General features: G+C 37.6%; 1 protein-coding gene across 1 annotated transcript; it reads left to right on the forward strand.

Annotated features, from left to right (window-relative positions):
* Window positions 1-87: 87 nt before the first annotated feature.
* On the forward strand, window positions 88-23413 carry LOC149172758 (uncharacterized). Its single transcript, XM_089426449.1, has 5 exons — window positions 88-183; window positions 17676-18917; window positions 19445-20861; window positions 21102-22313; window positions 22617-23413. Exons 1-5 carry the CDS (start codon window positions 88-90, stop codon window positions 23411-23413), a joined length of 4764 nt encoding a protein of 1587 aa, XP_089282575.1.
* Window position 23414: the final 1 nt, after the last annotated feature.

Here is a 23414-nt window from a genome sequence, read left to right on the forward strand (position 1 = left end):
TCCGAGGAAGAACGGACACAAAATGAAGAATTGAGCCAAGACAAAGAAGAGGATGACCAGGAAGAGCTCAAAGCCATAACTTGGCCGATGGTAGATGACGATGAAGATGATGAAGACAATCAGCCGGTGAATGCTTCTAGTGCAGATGACAATCAAGATGCTTCTACCAAAATTGATGATGAGGTAATTTTGTCAAACTTTGTTTCTTTTGAACTCCCTTTATTTGCCTTAGAAAATTATATATTACAGAGTAATGGAACACATAAAATATATTGCAGAAATATAAACACAGAAAATACATAAAACAAGAGAGACACAGATATACGTGGTTCACCCAATTTGGGCTACATCCACAAATAAACAGCAAGTCCTTCTTTTTATATTATCCAGCAAACTGAAGAGATACAATCTACAACAGATCTGCTATAATTCCCCGTTCTCTCTCACACAATCTTCTCTCTCTTTTTCACTCAGCATATACATCTACATAGATGAAATACAATTCCCTCATATATAGCGAGGGGTTGCCTTCTAGGGAAAAAAACCCTAAATTAAACATACTTCTACTGTTAAATCTCCGCCTAATGAACAACCTAGATTGACTACGAAATTACAACATTTTACAAGGATATTTTACATCTATTTTTTGCAGTCGACCTCCCTAGACCCCCCTTGTAGTGCAATTTTTAGCGATGGCGTTGCCACCACATTACAAACTAGGGTCTAATGCAATGATACCTTTGAATAAAGAAAATAATCAGGCTCCACACCCAACAGTCTTTAGTGCTTTTCAAAGCCCTTTTTTCTTAAAAATTTATCATTTTTTCCTATCCCCTCTCTGCTTGTCTTTGGCACATCATGCAAGTTCGAGTCTTCCATTCTGTGTGGTCTAGGGTCCTAAGAAGTGTTGGGTTCCTATTCTCTATCTTGCATTAGAAAATGCTCCACATTGAGCTGCCACTAATCACTCTAATGCAACAGCAAAGAGGCGTCGCGACAAGAGGAAGCTCTGAATCAAGCCACTCCTGAGCACTCTGCAATGAAAATGATCCACATCGAGCCACTCCTAAGCATTGTGATGCAGTAGCCAAGAGGCATTGTGACACGAACACTCTGCAATGAAAGTTCTCCACATCGAGCCACCTTTGAGCACTCCAATGTAGCTTCTAAGAGGTGTGGGGTAGGGGGAAGCTCTTCTTCGAGCCACCCCTAAGAACTCTACAATGTAACTACACCTCAAGTGCTTCTGGCATCCCTAGTCTTCTTCTGCTACCCGGGTATGTTCAACACCCTCTTCGGATTGGGGGAAGTGGGTAGGATTTAATCTTGTTAATTAGGATTTAATATCTTGTTAATTAGGATTTAATTGGGTCTCACTGGTTATATCTTGTTAATTAGGATTTAATAGTATTTAGTTGGATTTCAATTTTAATGAGTTTGTTTATATCCATACACTGCAAGAGTTATATATTTAAATAATACCCAATTTTCTTTTGGCTCTTCCCATAAAGAAGATACATTTTCCTTTTTTGTCGGATTTTAACTTCTATGGATGTTTTATAGCCATTAGGGAAAGAATTTTATGTTCAAATGGTTGTGAATTTCATTGGGGTCATCCCATAAAGAAGGCATGTGTTGCTCAGTTGTTGGATTTTAACTTTTATGAGCTTTTTATAGCCACACAAGGAAAACATTTTATGTTCAAATGGTACCCAATTTCCTTTCGGGTAACCCCATAACCAAGATCTGTGTTCCTCTTTAGTCTGATTTCCAATTATATGAGTTTGTTATGGAAATATATGGCAGGAATTTTATATTCAAATGTATGATTTAAAATTGTGCATCTCAATACTTTAGGGTTATAGATTTCTTAGTTTGCACGTTTATTGTTCTCTTCGAATTGTGATAGGGTTGTTACTATGAAACACTCATAAATAGATAGGTCTAATAACTTGGCTCTTGTTATGAGCATGGAAATTTCAATGTCTTCCTAGAGATGCATAAGATCCACAATGCATATATTCAAATGGTGCCCAATCTCCTTTTGGGTCATTATTTAATGAAGAGTCATGTTCCTTTTTAGTGGGATTTCAACTTTTACAAGTTTTTTATAGCCACACAGGGCATGGATTTTATATTCGAATATATGATTTGAAATTATATGCATTCCCTTAAACCTTAGGGTTCCACATCTCTTAGTGTGCATATTTATTCTTCCCTTAGAATTGTTAAGAGGTTAAGAATCTCTATGGTTAAATTAAGAGGTAGAATTTGGTTATAATGGAGGGAGAGGTAGATTTTATAGCTCACTATATGTATCATTCCTTCTATATTTTAAGAAAGGTACTCTAAATTTTAAACATAAGTGATTTCCTTACCTTTTAATTGTTTTTATTTGTGAAATATCACCGAAGAAAAAGGCAGGATGGAGAAAATTTTTAGGTTATATTGGACCTGCAGTTCTTGTGTCCATAGCCTTCATGGATCCTAGAATTTGTCTCTAGTTACTAATATTTAACAATTTTATTTCGTACATATTGGGTATTGATGTTGATATCGAGAATTCCAGTTGTGTCTAAGCGGCATTTGATTTTCAGGGAGGGGCTAAGTTCAAATATGAGGTATCTAATAATAATAATAATAAGCTCTCGCATGAGATGGTTGATTGTCATTAATTACTTTTTCGAGCAGAAGAATTTAGAATTCATCCTAATAAAATATTGTTTGCTCGATTTTTTTTGTTTTTTGTAGTTACTCTGGGTCATTCTTGTGATGTCTATAAGTGGCTTGATCATTCAATATCTTGCAACGAATTTAGGAGTTGCAACATTTATGTCCCTCATCTTTTTTCTCTTCCAAACAATTATATGAATTTATATTATGCTCGCCCCTGAACCTTCCAGTCCATTAGGTAAGCATCTCGCACAACACTACAGGGAAGAATATCCAAGAAATCTAAATTTTGTCTTATGGTTCCTATCAGAAGTGGGTGTCATTGTTGCAGATATTCCTGAAGGTTAGCATTTTCAAGAATGGTTTTGCAAAGTAAACTTATTTTATTTTGATTTCTAATGCAGTAATATTATTTTATTTTACTCTGTGCGTTGAAATGAAACTGTAACCAATGCAGGGTTTTAATGAGAATATTGATTTTTTTTTGAAAATGAATTCAACTGCAACGAATGCAAAGAATATTAATTTTTGTTGGAAACTAAATTCAACTGCAACTAATGCAGAGAATATTAATTTTTGTTGGAAAACGAATTCATCTGCAACTAATGTAGAGAATATTGATTTTTGTTGGAAAACAAATTCAACAATATTATTAAGAATGGTATGAAAAATAATTTACTTAGTACATTTAAATATGCATTATATCCAATAGGTAAACCATTGATTCAATTTCCACGGTTTAAACGATAAATAACTGCCCACAAGAACTTTAAGTGAAGAAGGGTTAACAATTTTACCCCAATTTACTTCATTCACTTCATTCATTGTTTGTAATTTTCTCATCGCTTTGTGTTTTTATCACAGTGCTAGGAACTTTATTTTCTCTTAACATGTTGTTCCATATACCTTCATGGGCTGGTGTTCTTCTAACTGGATTCAGGACACTCACTCTCATTGGAGTACAGAGATTCGGGGTGCTCCATCTAATCCTTTCGACTATACTCTATTCATCTATTTCAAGACAAAATGACAATTAATTTTTCTTATGTAACCTAGTTACCTCAAATCCTTTTATCTTGTGTTATAACTTGGGACATTTCATATGAGAAATTTGGAGGTGATCATTTCTTTTCTTGTACATACAATGTTTGGCTGTTTCATTGGAGAGTTGGCATATGCAAAGGCCAAAGCCAATGAGGTGTTAAAAAAGAATGTTCGTTCCTAATTTAAGAGGAAGTGGAGCAACAGGAATTGCAATTTCTCTTGTTGGAGCTTTTCTTACACCATAAGCCCCTATCACTTGTCCGTTTTGTTAATTCAATTCAATAAATATGTTTCGTCAACGCAAAGTAGTAATGATTAGAAAATCTGGCCAAACATTTTCCCCTATGATGCAGATGAGGCGTTGGGAATTTAGTTTCACACTAATAAATGGAGTAGTTTTAAGTGTGATTTTTTTTTTGTTTCTAGCAGTTTTCTGGTCAAAATTTTGTGAAAGCATTTGTGGCCCAGTTTTGTTTTTTGTTGTTTAAACTGGTTTTTTAAACTACATGTATGGATTCAACACCCTAAAAAACCTCTGAATCACTTCGATTGTGAAGAGTTCACCTTTCAAACTTGCGATTTCAATGAATGTGGGCCAGAATAAACTAGATAGAAAAATAAACTAGAAAACATTCCAAAAAATCGCACTAGAAAACCACTAGGTAATAAATCCCTCAAATGATGTGTATCTTATCATGTACAAAATTGAGTACTATGGTATTGAGTGTTTATTGATTACCTCCCTAAATGTAACTGATCCTATCATCCACCATATCAATATACAATTTATTTCTTCACTCTCCCTTGGTTCTCTCCCGGAAAGTACCACCAACCGTTTATGGAGTTAATGTAAGCACTCTTCCATAGTTTATAGAATTCTTAAAATAACTAGAATAGATTATTTGTGTACCTTTCGTTGTGCTTTATTTACAAATTAGATTGATTTTTGATGGGTTGTTGAAATTACAAGTTTTCATTACGGAAATTATGAAATGTAATTATTCACCTCAAAATAATGTCTAATAGTCCCATTTACAAGAACAAAATTTGTAAAAGTACACTGAAAAACATGATTCTTCAACCCAAACTGTCATAACTCCGTCTAAAACTCTTGCAGAGAATCATTCACAGTTGGAAATTTCTGGTAATTTCAAACACAAAAGAACAGAGAACAATGCTCTGTTTTCTCCACAGGATCTTAACACAGGGAAGCTAAATTTTTCTGAGCAGACAAAGTTTTCAACACACATGGAAACACTATGTATTCATTAATAAAACAACCTGTTACAAAAACTCTTCCTCTTAACAGAGGGATTCACCAAGAACTTCCAAAAAAAAATTACTCTGTCTCTTTTAGAAATTTTACACTACTGTGTGTAAAATTTCTTTACATTCACTGCTGTAAAAACATTCTCCTTCACATTTTACATTCAACAAAAATTCCTTTACGCTGCTGCGTATTCCATGTGCTCAAAACTGCTGTAAAAAAGAAATCCCCCTTTTTTTTTACTTCTTCGCACTGTTGTGCGTTTGTTCCAATTTTTTTCAACAAAAACATAAAACAAAACATAACCTTTTGTTTGACTTTGTGCCGTATAAAAAAAAAACTTACATCCGTGAATTAACAAAATAATAAAATTAAAATTTTTCACCTACATTCTACGACTACAATACATTTCATTAAATTCTCAGCATGGCGATATATATTTTTAATTTTCAGGTCGAAGGTACTTCAACATCAATTAATTTATTGGCGGTCAAAAATCACTTCACGTCATGCAATAAGGTGCAGGTTGTACTTCAACCGTTGATCTTTCCCATTTTAATCGAACGGCTGTGGTGAATATCGGAAGGCCTCTTCTTACCGACCTTTACCTTCTGGGGAATGAGTGGTTTTGAAACCGTACTGTGGACACGCGTCAACTGGTCGGTGTGATCGGAGCCTCCCAGGGAAAAACAACTTTTGGCAAAAGGTGGTGTGGGGAAATCCATGGTGGTTTTCCGGAATTAAATGCGCGCAGGTGAAATTATAATTTCAACACTCCCCTTTAATTTCAGCTGCTGGGTTATCAGTCATACCCAGACATTTCCTCAAAAATTCAAAACTTTTGTGGCCCAATGGTTTGGTCAGAATGTCTGCAACCTGCTCCTGAGTCCTACAATGTTGTAAAACAATTTCTTCATTGCTTACCAATTCTCTGATGTAGTGAAACTTTGTGTCAATGTGTTTCGTTCTCTTATGAAACACCGAATTCTTGGATAATGCAATAGCTGAGCTATTGTCACAAAAAATCATTGTTCCTTTTTCTTGTTCTTGGCCTAAGCTCCTTAACATCCTTCTCATCCAAACTGCTTGACATGCTGCTGTTGTAGCTGCCACATATTCTGCCTCTGTTGTAGACAATGCTACAATAGGCTGCTTTTTAGAATCCCATGAAATGGCTCCTGAACCCATGTGAAAAACATAACCGGATGTGCTTTTCCGATCATCTACACTTCCAGCCCAATCGCTATCAGTGTATCCAATTAAATCTGAACATTTTGAAGTAGTATATAAAATGCCAAACCTTTTTGTACCTTTAACATACCTCAGAATTCTTTTTGCTGCCTGCCAATGTGCTTCTTTTGGCCTCTCCATGAATCTAGAAATTAAACTAACAACATACATTATATCCGGCCTAGTTGCAGTCAAATACATTAGGCTGCCAACTATGCTCTTATACAAGCTAGAATCAAAATCCTTACTACTGTCCTCTTTGTTGAGTTTTAATCCCATCACTGTGGGAGTGATCGCTGCCTTGCTCTCCTGCATATTAAATCTTTTCAATACTTCATTAACATATTTTGCTTGTGAGATAAAAATCCCATTTTCATTTTGATCTACTTCTATTCCTAAGAAGTATCTCAGCAAACCCATGTCAGTCATTTCAAATTCTTCTTTCATGACTGTTTTGAAGTTTTCAATGAGATGATCATCATTACCTGTGAAAATAACATCATCAACATATAACACAACAATTAGCATTTTACCATCACTTTCTTTGATGTAGAGGGTGGGTTCTCCCTCACATTTTTCAAATCCATTTTCCAATAGATAGGAATCTATCCTACTGTACCATGCTCTTGGAGTTTGCTTCAGCCCATAAAGAGCTTTCTTCAATCTACACACTTTGTGCTCTTGGCCTTTCTTCTCACAGCCTGGAGGTTGTTCAATGTAAACCTCTTCCATTAATAGTCTATTTAGGAATGCTGACTTCACGTCCATTTCGTAAACTTTCCACTTGTTTTGTGCTGCTATGGATAGCACTGCTCTCACAATTTCCATTCTTGCAACCAGTGTGAAAGTTTCCTCATAGTCTCTCCCATACTGCTGCTTATATCCTTTGACAACAAGTCTTGCCTTGTGTCTTTCTATTTTTCCTTCAGCATTACTCTTGGTTTTGTAGACCCATTTAACTCCAATGACTTCTTTTCCTTTTGGTAGTTCAACCAAATCCGATGTCTTGTTTCTTTCTATGGCATTGATCTCCTCATCAATAGCTTCTATCAATTTCCTATCCTTAATTGCATCTTCGAAATGAATAGGGTCATCAACATGATAATATAATGCAAACAAAGAATTCATACCTTCATTTGCTGCCTCTTGTTCATAAATGTCATTTAAATTTCTGAACTTCTTACCTATTTCATTTGGTGTGCAAGTTCTTGAAGAAGCACTTGAATTTCCTCCTTGTGGTGTGCTTGGAGAAGAACTTTCATTTCTCCTCAAGGGTGTCCCTTGCTGCCCTTGTGTTGGTACTGCTGTTTGGGGATGTATTTCAGCCATCTCCTCATCATCTTCATCATGAGACAAACAGTTTTTAACATTCATTGTTTTCTCTATGATTCCATCCCAAGCTTCCTCCTCAATGAACTGAACATCTATGCTCACAACAAACTTCTTGGTGGATGGGTTATACAACCTGTAAGCTTTGGATTCCGAACTGTATCCAATGAAAATACATTTCTCCCCTTTGCTGTCCAACTTCTTCCTTAGCTGATCTGGAATTTGTGCATAAGCCACACATCCAAAACTTTCATGTGGATGACTCCTTTCTTTCTCCCACTACATGCTTCTTCCGGCACTTTGTTCATGACTGCTTTTGTAGGGAATCTATTAAAAATGTATACTGCACAGTATACATCTTCAGCCCAATAATCATTTGGCAAATGCTTTTCCTTCAACATGCTCCTCGCCATATCCATAATTGTCCTATTCTTCCTTTCAGCAACTCCATTTTGTTGTGGGGTGTACCTAGCTGTAAATTGCTTATGAATTCCATTTTCTCTACAAAAACATAGAAATTCCTTGGAGATATACTCACCTCCTCTGTCAGTTCTTAGAACTTTGATATGCAGCCCGCTTTGGTTTTCTACAAGTGCTTTGAAATTTTGAAATTTTTCAAACACTTCACTTTTGTTCTTGAAGAAATAAACCCAAGTTTTTCTTATAAAATAATCAATGAATGTTAATATGTAGTGGCTGCCTGCAAATGATGGAGTTTGCATCAGTCCACATAAGTCTGAGTGGACAATTTCTAAGGGTGCTTTTGCCCTTATGCTTTTCCCTAATGGAAAAATTTCTCTGTGTTGTTTCCCCAAGATACAACCTTCACAAAGGCTATCTGGTTTCTCTAGTAATCCTCTTACCATTCATTTTCTACTCAACAAGTTAAGACCTCCATAGTTGAGATGTCCAAATCTCAAGTGCCACAACCAGTTTTCATCCTTTGGTTCGCTTTGGAAAGCCTCTTGTGTCATTGCTGCTATTACTACTTTATTTTTCAAATCTGCCCTTATTCTGAGAGGGAACATCCTGTTCCTCACCATCTTCACTTCAGCAATACATCGTTTGCTGGGTGCTCTATCCATGATGGTGCATACATCATTCACAAAGAAAACATTGTAACCCTTTTGAACAAGTTGTCCAATACTTAAGAGGTTACACTTCATTCCAGGAACATAATAGACATCTGCTATGGTTTTCGTTTCACCTTTCTTTGTAAATATTTTTACCTCTCCTTTTCCCATAACAGAAATTCAGTCCCAAGTGTGACTTGTGACTTCACACTCTGATCTAGAGCAGAAAACAGGGCTATGTTTCCTGTCATATGGTTGCTGCAACCGGAGTTTAGAAACCGTATATCATCACTGTTTGTTTCAGCCATATTACAAGCTAACAACACATTATCATGGCTGATATTTTCTCTAGTGATATTTGCACTTGATCTATTACTCATATCATGCTACTTCTTCCTACATTCATTTGCATAATGCCCATATTTTTTACAATAATAACATTGAACATTGGATTTTTCATACCTTTGTCCTTGAGCATGATGTTGTCAACTTTGTTGGTTGCTACCTTGGCCTTGGTTCTGATTTGGATTGTTGCCTCTTCCTTGAGCATTTGCTGGAATGTTTCTTCCACCTCTGTTTTGGCTTCTGCCTCTTCCTCTCTTGTTTCCTCTACCTTGACCTCTTCCTCTTCCAAAGGACATCTGGGTCTTGAAGGCTTGCTCTAGAGATGAGTTTTCATTTCTACTCAACATCTGCTCATGTGTTATCAATGATGCATGAATTTCATCAACTAAAAATTTTGTGAGATCCTTTGTCTCTTTTATGGTGGTGACAATCACATCGAACTTTGAGGGTAAGATCCTCAATAGTTTCTCCACAATCCTCCTTTCTTCAAGAATCTCTCCATGAGACCTTATTTGTGTGACCAGACCAATCACATGTGTGAAGAATGAGTCAATATTATCTGACTCCTTCATGCACAGATTCTCAAAATCACTCCTCAGCAATTGTAGTTTTGTTGTCTTCACTTTCTCCATGCCTTGATAGGCTGTCTTGAGAGTTTGCCATGCTTCGTTGGATGTCTTGGCTACTGCTATCCTTGGAAACACACTCTCATGAACTGCTTGATACAAAAATACGAGGGCTTTTGAATCCTTGTTCTTATTTCTCTTCAACAGATCTTTCTCTGCCTGAGTTAATCTATTAAACTCATCTTCATCTCCTGGTTCTTCAAACCCATATTCAACAACTTCCCATAAATCTTGTGAGGCAAACAAGGCTCTCATGGTTATTGCCCAATAGTCATAGTTTTTCCCATTAAACTATGGGAGCTGAGTATTAAAAATACCCATGCTAGTGCTGGTGCTAGAGCCAACCATACTTGCACTCTTAACTATGCTTCAAATACCTGACTGTGTGTTTAAAATAAGTAACTGTTTCTTCAACAGCAACACAAAAAAAGCTTTGAGAAATACCTGAATCCTTTCCTGACTGAGTCTTCACTCTGTTGGGGAAGTTGCTGCAACAAAAAGAACCTTTCTTTAGCTTCTTTAACACCTTCAAAGAGCCTGGACAAGCTCTGATACCATGTTGGAAATTTCTGGTAATTTCAAACACAAAAGAATAGAGAACAATGCTCTGTTTTCTCCATAGGATCTTAACACAGGGAAGCTAAATTTTTCTGAGCAGACAGAGTTTTCAACACACATGGAAACACTATGTATTCATTAATAAAACAACATGTTACAAAAAATCTTCCTCTTAACAGAGGGATTCACCAAGAACTTCCAAAAAAAATTACTCTGTCTCTTTTAGAAATTTTACACTACTGTGTGTAAAATTTCTTTACATTCACTGCTGTAAAAACATTCTCCTTCACATTTTACATTCAACAAAAATTCCTTTACGCTGCTGCGTATTCCATGTGCTCAAAACTACTGTAAAAAAGAAATCCCCTCTTTTTTTTTACTTCTTCGCACTGTTGTGCGTTTGTTCCACTTTTTTCAACAAAAACATAACCTTTTGTTTGACTTTGTGCCGTGTAAAAAAAAACTTACATCCGTGAATTAACAAAATAATAAAATTAAAAGTTTTCACCTACATTCTACGACTACAATACATTTCATTAAATTCTCAGCATGGCGATATATATTAATTTTCTGATCGAAGGTACTTCAACATTAATTAATTTACTGGCGGTCAAAAATCACTTCACGTCACGCAATAAGGTGCAGGCTGTACTTCAACCATTGATCTTGCCCATTTTAATCGAACGGCTGTGGTGAATATCGGAAGGCCTCTTCTTACCGACCTTTACCTTCCGAGGAATGAGTGGTTTTGAAACCGTACTATGGACACGCATCAACTGGTCGGTGTGATCAGAGCCTCCCAGGGAAAAACAACTTTTAGCAAAAGGTGGTGTGGGGAAATCCATGGTGGTTTTCTGGAATTAAATGCGCGCAAGTGAAATTATAATTTCAACATTCACTACATGACTGCTTCCCGACAATGTCGAGCAGCCATAGACCTATCAATGACTCGTTAATCAGATCAGAAGACTATGAAATGATCTTAAAATGTTGTCTATGTTCCAGTCATGTGCAGGTATTTTATCATCGCAACTGGATTTGCTATATTTATGGCATTCTTAATCAATGTCTTTGTTACCTGACTGAGCGGGGCAGTGTGTTCTTCACCAAACTTATCTAGAGAGGAATTGGATAACTGTCAGAACTTGGACTTGAATACCTCATCTTTTCTATTAAAAGTAAGCAGATCCTTCCATCCCAAGAAATATTTCATCCACTTTGTCACTATGCTTTTGATTCGCATGCCAGTTCTTCTAGAATTTTAGTCACTTAAACAACTTTACAAGCAATCTGACTTATCCATTCATCATGATTTTAATTATTTTCTCAGGCACTTGAAATGGATCCACAAAATTTGTTATTAAATATAGATCTCATTCAAATCTTTGGCATTAGGAATTTCGTGATATTGTTAATGGTAGTGTTCCAAAAGTCATAAATCGAAAACCCTCTTTTCTCGTTCTTTAGCATGTTATAGGTAACTGGAGCTCAAATATTTATGCCATCACACTACTAGCATCTGGCTAGAGTGCATCGATCATAGGGACGTATGCTGGGCAGTATATCATGCAGGTGCATTAACGCATTAGTAACTCGTTTTTTTTCCCTCTTGAAAATAGATGAATTTTGAATTTTGATAACCAGATTTGCATAATATTCGCATGATACTACTTTTACTGGCATTTGAGTGTGGTGCGTTGTTTTTTGTTGCAGGGTTTTCTCAATATGAAAATGAAGCCATGGCTCTGCAATCTTATCTCTCGAGCCATTGCCATCATCCCAAGCTTGTCAGTTTCTATTCTCTATGGTTCTTCTCGTGTTGCGTAGCTTATTATTATTTCGTTGGTATGCTCTTTGATCATCAAAATTGGCATCTCGATAACACATTTGAAATCACAAAAAATCATGATTGGGCTTAAAATTATTTCCCTGGATTCCAGTTAAAACTTTACATGGATTTGGATTTCAGTAGTTAGAAAATGTAAATATCAAAAAAAAATTAGTAGTTTGATAATTTTATTTTAAATATTTCTTAAAGAGTTAAAATTATAGTGCTAGCTTCATATATATACAGTAAAAAACAAATTTCATTTAATCCAAAAAACCTCAAACCTACCATAATTAGAAAACATTTCTCATCTAAATATTTCAGATTTTTTTTTTTAAAGGTTAAAGCTATGCGTATTCCTTCCGTGCAAATCATTTTATCATTTCAACTTCCATTTACATTACTTCAACTGTTGAAGTTTATAAGAAGTGAGATAAATATGGGTCCTCACAAGAATTCAATCAGAGTAAGTTGCTACTACCAGATTGGAGAAAAAAACATTTTTTTCACGACGCTAGAAATGTAGGATAATGACTATTGATTGTATTATTGTTACCTAAATTCAAAAAGTTATCTTGAATTATATGGCGATTTTTTGAATGTCATTTTACTAAATGGAAAATATTCTTTACCGTGTCATGGATTATGGTACTTTCCTAGTTGTTGGAATGGTGTATCATGGGCATCAACACCTACTACTTGACTACAAAATTTGGAAAATGGTTGGTCCATAGTAGTCTGCCTAAGGTAGTTTCTATATTTATTGGATTAATTGTATTTCCACTCATGGATCTATATGTAGTGGTGATTTTTTATTTGGCTTTCCGACGAGAAAAGAAAGTCACTTATATGGCTCAACTAGGATCCTCGATTTGATCTGAAATTATAGTGAGTATTAACTGAACCAAGTCACAAAAAAATAGATATAGAATCACAAAAGTGATTTTCAATTGGAGTATGATTCGATTAGTTGTAGAGAATTGATTTGGAATTTCAGGGAAGTCATGTAAAAATAGTGCAAGTATTAGCAGATCTAAAATTTAGTGTGTTTTCCTCTTCATGTCTCTGAGTTGGTTTCATATTGTGACAATTTCCGTGCAGCACTAAAACTTCTCTAACATTGCTCGGCCTCCATTACTATGAAGAATCAAATTCTTAACATGGTACTAAAAATAGAAACATAGACGCATTTAACCATACACAGGTACAAATATTTTACCAGGTAAAAAATCTTGGACTAATCATATAGGCTTGCAATTTCAAAAATAGCATGGGACAGTGTTAGCTTTTGTTTATGCATTCATTTTTCTTATTTCAAAATTATAGTAGGAATACTCCTAATGTAAGGGTATCCCATTAGATCCTTCTATAACTTATCTCACCTTACATTTCCATAATGTTCTTGGCCTTTTCCACAACATAAGCAGTTTTAACCATTAAAATCGACACTTATACACCAAGTGCGCCATCAATAAAAAATGTACAGACAATCATTTACAAAGATTCTTATAGATCAAACGCCTTCGCCAATTTGGGGGTCTTAGGGTTTTGGTCCTGAAAATCAGTAGTAGTTTTTTTCCCTTTTTCTCGAAAAAGATATTTTAGTTTTTCATTCCATTTCTATTTTTTGTTTCCTCGAGAAGATCTTTTGTCGATAAAAACTAATTTTCGGCAACCGCTTTCCTCGTTGAACATTTAGCCTTTTTGACAAATTCGAAATAGCTAAATATTTCTCTGAAAATATATTCATTTGAGCTCAGGCTTTGCATCTAAGAGGGTTTTCCTCCTTCAATTTTTAGGGTTTTCCTTCTTCAATTTTTATTTTCTCAACAACCTACAAATCTTCCACTGAGTACAATATTGAACCAGATTTGTCGTCGTCCTTTTGGTGGAAATGGCTTCAGAATTTCTATCTTTCCTACATAATGTAAATAATATAAAGACATAAGTAGCTGCAAGTGCATTCTAGAATATATGAGAGGAAATTCGCTTTAGCTTAGACAAGAACATGCAGGGTGAATGTTCTTCTTCTAAATTGATAAGAGGAGTAACTTCCGCAAAGTTAAAGTTGAGTGTTTCTGCAGGATGCTCTGCAAACTGTTTTGAAGATACGTGTTGAAGCAGTGTAATACTCCAAAGCATCAACATATATTACAATGATGTATATAAACCAATAGCAGATACTAAAAAATAAAATGAATGTCACAACCAAAACAAAGAATACAATCTCACTACAACCAATATACAACAGGGTATTTATTCTTCACAGAAAAACACTAACCTACAAATATTAAACAACTTTAAATTAATGGTTCAAGAGATACTAAGATTAATATGGGTGCATATCAACCACAATATACATTATCTAAAAATCAAGACCATCCACATGATGAGGTGACTGGCTTAAAATTTTGTGCCATGTTTATATCATGCTTTGGTATTGTTTATTTTTGTTTTCTCTACAACAACTTCTTTTCGAGGAGCTCCCTCCCTCCCAAACTGAATACATACTGAAGCATCCCCTCCTCTTTAATTTTTTTGAAAGAACTATCCAAATTTTTGCCTAAGTGGGTGAAAAATTCTTGGCATGTGTCACTTTAGGGATGCCCAACCATGCATACACTAAGAATTGAACCTGGGTTAGTTGTGGTAGACTCACATCAAGCTTCTTCTAGACCACAAACCAACCTACATAAACTGAGCACACTTACTAGAGTTCATGACCATTGTTACTGAAATTGATGTTGCATGAAGATGGAAGCTAAACTTATATGGGAAGTGGTGAACATATCCAGGTTAGTTGGAATTTTATTTAGAGATTATAGATCCAAATAAGCTCATGTCTTTCTTTGTTTCGAGCTTTTAGTTGAGTGAATTTTCCACGCAACCTCCTTCTACCATAACATCATAATGCACTTGTTAGTTAGGCTTCATCCTTTTGCTTAATTGTGTATGTATTGTGCTATCTTTCTACTTCTACAATGCATGAATTGCATTAAAGAATAACCTCCATTATAATGAACAAGGATTTTTTGGGGCTCCACTTTAGACATTAATATAATTTATATGCTCTTGATTTTGTAGGTCAAACATGTTGTTGTTTCACTACCAGAGAGGTTTGGTGAGCCTCAGTGGGTTGTAAGATACTTTGAATTTTGTGCTATCAATGTGAAATTAGAATAGTTATTTGGACATTTTCTTTTTACATTTGAAATTTCTATAATCTCTCACAGGAAAACTAAGCTTGCAAAACCTGCATTTATGGTTTTATATATTCTCTGATATCTGGCAGAATTTCTTTCTATTTTTCAAATATAGATAAAAAGCTTTCTGACTTGTTTTCTTGTATGGCCATTAGTAGAAACCCTCCTATCCTGACATCAACTATTGCAACTACCCCTTTATTTACAAATGATAGTCTTATGAATATAGATTAAAAGGAAGTATGGGCTTGCAACACTTAAACACCAAAAGCCCATGCACCTTTCTCAGGACCTACTTTTATGCTAAGTCTTCTAGTTTTTTTTTTAATAAATCATTTTACATACTCTTCTTGTTTTTTTGCATAGCTATAATCCTACACCTTGTCTTAAAAGTTACCCTTATATTGAACTCATATTGGCCATGGATTTTCTTCTCCGTGTTTCATATCATACTGCTGATTGCTCTATCATGTACCCTATGGTCATAATTTTGTGTATTGTATTTTGAGAGAGCCTATTTTTTGAATTTGCACACAAGGAATTAACTTTTTTCAACTCTATTTCCAAATTTCCACAAGAGGATGGTTTATCTTTAGATGGTGACAAATGGCATTGGGTGGTGGGAATTATGGTTTCAATTACTTTTGTGAATTTGTTCCTCGTAATGTATTGTCGAAGTTTTACTAATGAGATTGTGAAGGCATATGCTCAAGATCATACTTTGATGTGATCAACAACACAATTGGTCTAATTCTTGCTATTCTTGAAAATACTATGTACTGGTGGATAGATCCTGGTGGAGAAATTCTGGTAAGAATTTCTTTGACCTTTTGCTTTACTTTTCATAGTTTGCAACTTTTCACATGTTATGCTTCTCTATTTTGTTGAGTGTGCACCATGGTTTCTTGGCACTGGCTATTGAAGAGTAGTGTGTCTTCCATTATGTCATCCTCTCCTTTTCATAATCAACGTCCACTTGTTTAATAAAAAACTTCTTGTTGTTTTTTTCATTATCATGATATATATTTACATTTAGTAGCAACATAGATGATATTTTTAGCACATGTTCTCGGTCATGAGTACTCTTCACTATCATAAAAAATGGTTGGTGTAGAACTCCCAAGCCATAGAGGGCCCCGAATAATTATGGAGCTAGGATGGAGCCATGAATCTATCCATCTTAAAATTCAAAGGAAAAACATATTCCAGGTCCATGAACTTTTAAGTAAGGAGAACTGATTGCAAAGGTGCAAGAGAATATATCCACTCCATTTTATATATTTTTCTTTGATCAATCGCAGATTGTGGATTCACAAATCATAATTCTGTTTGTTTTACGTTTTGAAATCAAGACACTTTGTTATAGAATTTTATATGGTTGCATATGCATAATAATAGACACATACATGTGTGGGGAAGAAGATGAAAAAAAAGAAGTCTTAACATGGAATGAAATCCCAACACAGGGATATGCCACTATAGCAAGATATCCTTTATACATGAACATTTAACTATATATTAATAGAAGATTGGGAAATTTTTTGCTAGAGATATTATCCACCTCTCTTTGTACCTTTTGCGGCAATTGCTAGTTTTATTAAGTTAAAAGTACGATCTTCATGATTATAGATTTTATAAAGATTATAGATCATGTGTGAGAATTTCTCTTTTTTTTAATCAATGGCTATAAATGTAGTTTTCAGATTGCCATAACTCTTCACATAATTCTCTAAAGTGTGCTAGCTTAATGGAAAAGCGCTTGCCATACAAGAAGGAGGTTGGTGGTTCGATTCCACTGTGAGATAAGATATTTCTGGATTCACTGTTTTATATTGTCTCTAGATAGAGAAAAGTGATCTTTAAATAAAAATTTTATTGTTTCTAGAGAGACAATAGGTGATCTTTAAATAAAAGTTTTATGGTCTCTAGAGAGACAACAGCTAGTATTAAAGACATATTGTCTCTAATCCAAGTGTTGTGTTTAGAGAAACAAAAATGAAATTGTCTCTTAAGAGACAATAATGATTGTGTTATATATTGTCTTTTGAGACTAATTTTTGAGACACAAGCTTCAAATAAATATTTAAAACAATACACAAGTTTTTTTGTCTAAAGTTAAGACAATTTAATCAAAAATTGTCTCAAATATTGTCTTAAAACCCCTTTTTGTAATAGTGACAGCTAGATGGATTTTTGGATGATTCAAGCTAGTCGGCTCTGCAACTAGGGTTCCGACAGTCATCTTACGCCATAGCATTCAGGAACGGCTCTGCAGCCTGCGAGGGTCTGACCTCCAGCGCCTGACAAAGAGCCTCAGGAATTCATTCGATGCACATGGACCCTCCCCAGGGGGGGGCCTCAAAGCCCTCCCCTCTGTCAAACACGGCGCCGCCAGAGCACACGGGATCCCTAATCTTTGGGTCGATCCACGCAGACAAGAACACCAAGACGTCACCGTAGCAGAACAAGTTGAAAGATACAACAATACCGACTGACAAGAACGATGCAGTACCAGAAGGGAAAGACAAGCCAGAGGAACAGACCAAGGTCACTTCAAAAACCTGCAAGCCAATAGCAGAGGAAAGACCCAAGATAGAACTGCCCAGTCAGAAGATCAATGAGAGAATACAGTACATGACAGACCATGCACTCATAGGAAAGTTCATAGGAATGTGGCCAACAGAAAAAGCGCTGCATGGCTGGATCTCGGCAAAGTGGAAACCCAAGGGCGACATCACTCTGCAGCTAGGACCGAAGGGTTTTTTTACTGTTATCTTTTTTTGCTTAGAAGACAAGTTCAGAATCTTAGATCAAGGCCCATACTTCTTTAACTCAGCAGGCTTGTACTTGAGAGAATGGATAGCAAGATTCAACCCGGACAAGGAAGACCTCACCTGGGCTCCTGTTTGGATCAGAATGTACTCTCTTCCAGAGGAATATTGGGATGAAGGAATACTCAAGGATATTGGAAATGGACTGGGGGAATACATAAAAGCGGCGGAAGAAACAAAGCTACGAAGATACACTTCATACGCCCGCATCTGTGTCTTCATGCGACTAGACAAAGCGCTACCTGATTCGGTAAGTCTCTCTCATGACGACTATGAATGGATCCAACCTCTAGACTATGAACATGTTCCGTTTCGATGTCGCAAGTGTCATGCTCATGGGCATCTCTTTAGGGATTGCCCGCTAAATATCAAAGCCCCTGTTTCTGACCCCTCTGACCCCTCTGATATGTCAGCCCAAGAAGGCTTTACCAAAGTTCATAACCGAAAACGAGCTCACAAAAAACCTGCTCCTGGGAGGAAACCCCATCAAGACTCTGCATCTCTTCCTTCCACGAGTAACAGTTTTAAGATTCTGGCTCAAACCTCAGAAGATCAACCCTTAAGCTCAAAGCCAAGTACGTTACCGCTATCCACACCCGACATTAACAATCCTTCCAGCTCCACCCCTGTTTCTATCAACTCAAAGGACAAAAAGGCTTCCCCCATGGATATGCAAAATGATAGTACAGGAAAATCGAACGAAATGGAAGTAGATGGATCTTTGAACCATCTCATCACCTTCGAAGAAATCACTGGTGAAAGAAGTCAACCGCAGATTATGGATGAAGATCCTGAAAATTTCGACATGGAAGGACTGGACTTACTTGAGCTCGAGCAAGCATGCAAAAAGAAAAACTACGATCAAATCCCAGAGATGCAACTCAACAAGCTGGAAATAGTTCTCTCGAAGGTATATCAGCAGAAGCAACTAGGCATCCAACCAAGCAGTTCCTGGGATGGTAGCCTCCCCCCAAGAGACTTCAAAAAGAGAGGGAGAAGAACGGAGCTCCAACGAACAATTGAAGTAGGAAAAATCCTGGTGGACTCAGGCAGGTATGCAAAATTGACGAAGTACTACAAACCCTTCATCAATAGTGAATCATGAAGCTCACCTCATGGAATTTAAGGGGGCTCAACAGCCCAGGGAAACTCTGAACTCTAAAAAACATGATAAAGTTGGAGAAACCGCAAATGTGTTTTCTTCAAGAAACTAAATGCAATAGCAGTACGCTAGGAAGCATCCTCTCCAGAGCTTGGCCAGGATGCCAATCGGTAGCAGTGGACGCAGAAGGAGCATCAGGGGGACTAGCTATAGTGTGGAACCCGCAAATGATCTTTCTCCATGATTTTCATGCCTCCCACAATATCATACAAGCTACCTTCCACATCACAGGTACTAATATTCATGGAAACCTTACTAATGTCTACTTCCCTCAGGAAGCTGGAAACAAAATAGCCTTACTCAATACAATAGAAGCTCTAAGCTTAAGCAGAATGCATCCTCTATGGATCATTGGAGGGGATTTCAATATGATCACCAAGCTGGAGGAAAAACAAGGAGGGCGAATTAGGCTGGATCAGGAAAATGTCCACTTCAAAGACTTCATACAAAACAACTCTCTCATCGACTTGCAATTCTGCAACGGCATACATACTTGGAGCAACCACAGAGCCGGGAAGTATCAAATCGCCTCAAAGTTAGACAGATTCCTCATCACAGATAATTCGGTACATCTAGGAGGGGATATAGCAACCGCCATTCTCCCTTACTCAGGATCTGATCATTGGCCCATCTCTCTCCAATGGCAAAGGCCCGGCAACACAATCAAGCGACCCTTTCGCTTCGAAGAGTGTTGGCTTACACATCCTGCTTTCAAGGACTTCGTCAAAACAGTGTGGAGTACCTTCTGCCCACCGGAAGGATCTAAAATGTTTCAGTTTCAACAGAAACTCAAATATCTAAAAACCCAAATTAAGAAATGGAATCAAGAGACATTTGGAAATATCTTCAAGGGGCAACAAACTCTAAACAAGGAAATGGCAGATCTTCAGCAACAAATCATCACCAAGGGACACACCAATTGGACCTTAGAACAGGAGCAACGCATAAATACTCAATTGGAGGAGAGGAGAAAGCAAGAGGAAATCCTATGGAGGCAAAAGTCCAGGATAAGATGGTTAAAAGAGGGGGAAAGGAACACCAAATTCTTCCATAGAACTACTGTCCAAAGACGAATGCACAACAACATCTCCTTCATACAGAATCAGGAAGGGACAAGAGTGGAAAAGCATGAAGAAATTGAGGAGGAATTTCTTCAACATTTCAAACAGGTGCACAGCGAGCCTAAGGCAAATAGAAATCCAGCCATCGAAAAAATCATCCAAAAAATTCCAAAAATTATCACTGAAGAACATAATGAGCTCCTCCTCCACCCTATTCTCCCTCAGGAAGTGGATATAGCCATGCACCAGCTCAAAGAGGGCAAAGCCCCGGGACCAGATGGTTTCTCGACCACCTTCTATCACAAGTTCTGGGAGATGATAAAAGACGAGGTTTGGCAAGTTGTGGAGGAATCCAGAGCTCTTCACTGGCTCTTACCTGCCCTCAACGCAACCTTCATTGTGCTCATCCCAAAGGAAGAGATTTCTAACACACCGAATAAATTCCGCCCTATAGCTCTATGCAACGTCATCTACAAAGTTATCTCTAAAGTAATAGCAAACAGGCTAAAGCCTCTTCTGCCTTTGCTAATATCACCGGAACAATCTGGCTATGTAGAAGGGCGGCAGATCCTCGATGGAATTATCCTCACGCATGAAGTTATTCACTCCCTCAAGCATCACAAACAGGCAGGTATGATACTGAAGCTTGATCTCTCAAAAGCATTTGATAAACTAAGTTGGACTTATATGAAAAAAATGTTAAATGCTTATGGATTCTCACCCATGTGGGTGCGGTGGATTATGAGTCTTATATCCTCCTCCTTCTTCTCCATACTTGTGAATGGCATTCCCTCTAAACCCTTCAGTCCTTCCAGAGGAATTCGGCAGGGCGATCCTCTTTCCCCCTTCCTTTTTGTTTTAATGGCCGAAGGATTAGGACGGCATATCAAATCTGCTCTCGCCTCCCATCAGCTCAAAGGGCTCTCCATCCATGGTACCCCAGCCATAACCCATCAGCAGTTTGTTGATGATAACATGTTGTTTGGCTACCCTTCGGTTCAGGAAGCCTCCCTCTTCAAATCTCTTCTCAACGACTTCTCTGAAGCCTCGGGCACCAGCGTTAACAATGCCAAATCTCAAATCTTTTTCTTTCATACCTCCCCTGTGGTGCAGCGTGCAATAGCCCGCATTTTGGGTTTCCCCATTGACTCTCTCCCTTCTAAATATCTTGGAGCCCCCCTCATTGACTCAACCATCAATCATTCCACCTGGCGCACCTTAATTGAGAAGCTGGATTCTCATCTCAATCTTTGGACGCATCGAACTCTTAACATTGCTAGTCGGGTGGTGCTCATAAAGGTTGTGCTTCAGGCTATGCCGCTCTACCTGTTTTCAATTCTAGCAGCGCCCAAATGGGTTATAAAAAGAATAAAGGATCTTCAACGTAACTTCTTATGGGGGAGCACAGCTACCAATCGCAAATGGGCCCTGGTAAATTGGACAACTGTATGTATGCCTAAAGAAAAGGGAGGCATTGGATTGCGAGATCCCAATCAAAGCAATGCGATAATGTGTGCCAAACTCTGGTGGCAGTGGCTCTCCAACACTGACAAACCTTGGGCCACCATCTGGACAGCCAAATACGCAAATTACAGACCACAAAAGGAGCTTATAAGACTTATTCCCAATGCAAAAGGCTCCCTCATATGGAATGCGGCCAAGCAACATTACATGTTGATACAACACCACAGCTTTTGGGAAGTAAGAAATGGTGAAACAACACGATTCTGGACTGACGCCTGGAACCAAATGCCAAAGCTCAGTAGCACTCTCCACCCTCTTCCATCATACATTGGGGAGGAGCAACAGCAGCAAACAATTAGACAACACTGGACCCAGGAGAATGCGCAAGGATACAGGCAATGGATTCAAAGTGACAGGTTAATAAGGAATGCGGATCGCCCTTTCAGGGAGAGTCTGGAACGGGAGCTCCAAAATCGACGCATACGACATTCAGAAGGCAAAGACATCCTAAGATGGGGATATAGGCCAAAAGGAACCTTTACAACTTCCGAAGCTTACAAATTAATCAACTCCAACCCGTCTCCCCTCGATCTCCTCTGGGGAAAAATTTGGGATTCAGGTATCTGGCCTAAAGTATCTCTCTTTCTTTGGCTGGTTGGACATCAGAAAATTCTAACATGGGATAGGCTAAGGAGAAGAAATTACCATGGTCCCTCAATGTGTGTCAACTGCAAAGCCCAGGAGGAAACCCTTCAGCACTTGTTTGACTCTTGCGCTATGGCCAATCAGTTATGGGAGAAGGTAAGCTTCAGATGTCAGAGAAGATGTAGAGTGGCAGAGGACATCATAAATACTCTGCGTCAATGGCAAAAGAAACCATTCAAGAGTGAAATTCTTAACCATATATGGAAAATAATTCCAGGTCTGCTAGTTTGGGGAATTTGGAAAGAAAGGAACAAACGTATATTCAAAGATCAAAGTTCTCCTTTAGAAAACATATGGAGCAGATTCTGCACAAACCTCAAAGAAACTCTGCTGATACATACCTGGACTAAGGAGGACCTTCCCTCAATCGACAGTGAGAGAGCCATTTGGGAAAACTGGAATATACAACTCCCTAATGTAACTCTCAACAATGCCCCCTCAAGAACCATCAATTCAAAAAGAGATTCATGGACAGCTCCTCCAGAGCACACTTTTAAGCTCAACTTTGACGGAGCCTCAAAGGGCAACCCTGGAAAAGCAGGCTATGGTGGAATATTCAGGAATCATGCAGGAAAGCCTCAACTGATTTACTTTGGAAATATTGGTTGGGACACCAACAACTCGGCGGAAATGGAAGGCTTATGGCAAGGTCTCCTCTTAGCAAGAACACACAATTACCATCCCCTGGAGGTAGAGGGAGACTCTCTGCTCCTTATCAATATGGTCAAACAACTCCTCAATGGTTCTCATGCTAGCAAGATTGCTACGAGTTGGAGACTGGAGGCCAGATTAGAAGCAATAGAACTCGAGCTTCTTAACAACAGAGCAATAATCTTCAGTCACGTTAAGAGGGATGGCAACAAAGTCGCCGACATCCTAGCCAATGTGGGGGTAGAAAGCAATCTCGCCTTACTCACAGGACCAATAAACATAATTTCGAACAATGATAAAATACAGGAATGCAATCAGCTGGTTCAAGAAGAAGCTACACCCCCGGATGCGGGTGATCTGTAAT

The sequence above is a fragment of the Pinus tabuliformis genome, chromosome 4_2 (genome assembly GCF_031772625.1).
Source record: "Pinus tabuliformis cultivar Carrire ecotype Pingquan chromosome 4_2, CPIR1, whole genome shotgun sequence".
In the NCBI taxonomy this organism is placed as follows: Eukaryota; Viridiplantae; Streptophyta; class Pinopsida; order Pinales; family Pinaceae; genus Pinus; species Pinus tabuliformis.

Coding starts and splice junctions, on each gene's coding strand:
- LOC149172758 (XM_089426449.1), top strand. CDS start 88: ATGGTAGATGACGATGAAGATGATGAAGACAATCAGCCGGTGAATGCT. Junction 18,918..19,444: donor TGGAAATAGTTCTCTCGAAG/GTATATCAGCAG, acceptor TACTTCCCTCAG/GAAGCTGGAAACAAAATAGC. Junction 22,314..22,616: donor GGGAAAAATTTGGGATTCAG/GTATCTGGCCTA, acceptor AAATAATTCCAG/GTCTGCTAGTTTGGGGAATT.